At 36.8% G+C, this 1,776-nt stretch overlaps 1 protein-coding gene across 1 annotated transcript in view; it reads left to right on the top strand.

Annotated features, from left to right (window-relative positions):
* The window catches only part of ptgis (prostaglandin I2 (prostacyclin) synthase), an 83,866-nt gene that overhangs the window by 71,896 nt on the left and 10,194 nt on the right, over window positions 1-1,776 (top strand). The window contains exon 7 of the mRNA XM_043710373.1: window positions 1,088-1,241. Coding sequence (XP_043566308.1) covers window positions 1,088-1,241 — 154 coding nt within the window. The remainder of the gene's footprint in view (window positions 1-1,087; window positions 1,242-1,776) is intronic.

Below are 1,776 nucleotides of genomic sequence, written 5' to 3'. Positions count from 1 at the left end.
TATGCCCGAAACGTCGATTCTCCTGCTCCTTGGATGCTGCCTGACCTGCTGCGCTTTTCCAGCAACACATTTTCAGCTCGGATCTCCAGCATCTGCAGTCCTCACTTTCTCCTCGATGCTGGATCAATTGTTAATTTTAAATCTGAGAGATTTTATTTGTTAAGCAAAAGTATTAGGGGCTAAGAGTCAAAGGCAAGTATATATAATTAGGCCACAGGATCTCCTTTAATGTCAAAAAAAAACCTGTTTCTGTTCCTATGTTCTTATCACCAACTTTGGATACTGTTTAACAAAAAGTAAATTTGGCTGTTTTGTCAAGATGAACTGTTTCATTACCTACTTTTCAAATTTAAAAAAAACCCTGTAATCTGCATACAAATTAAATCACAGGGATATACCTTATATACTCGAGTAAGAGTCATTTTTTTGACTACCTTTTAAGGTTAAGTTTATGGGGTCCACTATTACATGGACACTACCTTTGAAGGGCTGAAATTCATGCCCGTCAAAATTCATACCCTACCATTAGCAGAAACCCAATTGATCTCTAAACGAATACAGAAAAATAAATGAATTATGGTAATTCTGAAAACCTGGAGTGGAATACAACAGCTAGTGGACTGAAAGACTGGGAGCAGAGCGGAACAACTGACATTCTGGAAAGCTGGAGCAGGATGTGAAGGCCAGCACATTGACTCAAAAACGGTGATCTGTTATCTGTGAAAACCTAGGGTAGACTTTTACACAAGATACATGGAAAATTCCAGGTTATTTGGCCAAAAATAGGGGTCGACATTTACATGAGATCGACTGTCACTTGAGTGTATACGGTAGAAAAGATGATGATAATATCCATTAGATTCTATGAATAATCCTTTAGTCAGAAAATGCATAGAATCTCCATCATTTTTTTGTATTGAATCTTTGACAGTTTTTTCCAGAGGATCTGTCGACAAAGATTTCTACAAACTTCATTGTGCATATCTGTTTATCACCATTGGCAACCGACATGCAGTAAAAAAACTCAATAAATAAAACCTTTCCTGTCAAAAGATGTAACAACAAACTTCTTTTGATTTATTTTTAGGGTAATGTTGGGCCTGCAGCATTTTGGCTGTTATTGTTCCTGCTGAAACATCCTGAAGCTATGTCTGCAGTCCAAGAAGAAGTCAAGAAGATCTACTTCAATTGTGTCATGTCTACTATTAGTCAGGAAGTTCTTGATAATACTCCAATTTTTGGTAAATTGTTTACTTAAAAATATGGCTTTATATATTTCATAATTATCAAAAGCGAATAACCAATTATTGCTACAGTATTTGAAAATAATGTGATTAGCTCCTAACAAAATTGCAATTCTCGGACCCAATCATGTCAATTTTTATTTGAATATCTTGAATCTCTGATTTGGAATTAGCAAATTTTCAGTTTTGTTGTAGATTTATTTCCTGACATTATACATATTTTTCCTGCATAAGTATATTGACTTTTCCATATTGCCTTATTGGAATATATTTTTATCAGTGTGCAATGTTAAGGAGCTAGCAAGTCAACATTAGCTGTTACTGTTAGAACTGAAAATGTGTTGCTGGAAAAGCGCAGCAGATCAGGCAGCATCCAAGGGACAGGAGAATCGACGTTCGTGCATGAACCCTTCTTCAGAAATGAGGAAAGTGTGCCAAGCAGGCTAAGATAAAAGGTAGGGAAGAGGGACTTGGGGGAGGGGCGTTGGAAATGCGATAGGTGGAAGGAGGTTAAGGTGAGGGTGATAAGGTG

This window comes from Chiloscyllium plagiosum, chromosome 20 (assembly GCF_004010195.1).
Source record: "Chiloscyllium plagiosum isolate BGI_BamShark_2017 chromosome 20, ASM401019v2, whole genome shotgun sequence".
NCBI lineage: Eukaryota > Metazoa > Chordata > Chondrichthyes > Orectolobiformes > Hemiscylliidae > Chiloscyllium > Chiloscyllium plagiosum.
The sequence above is the reverse complement of the archived record's forward strand: the minus strand, read 5'-3'. Positions and strand labels throughout refer to the sequence as shown.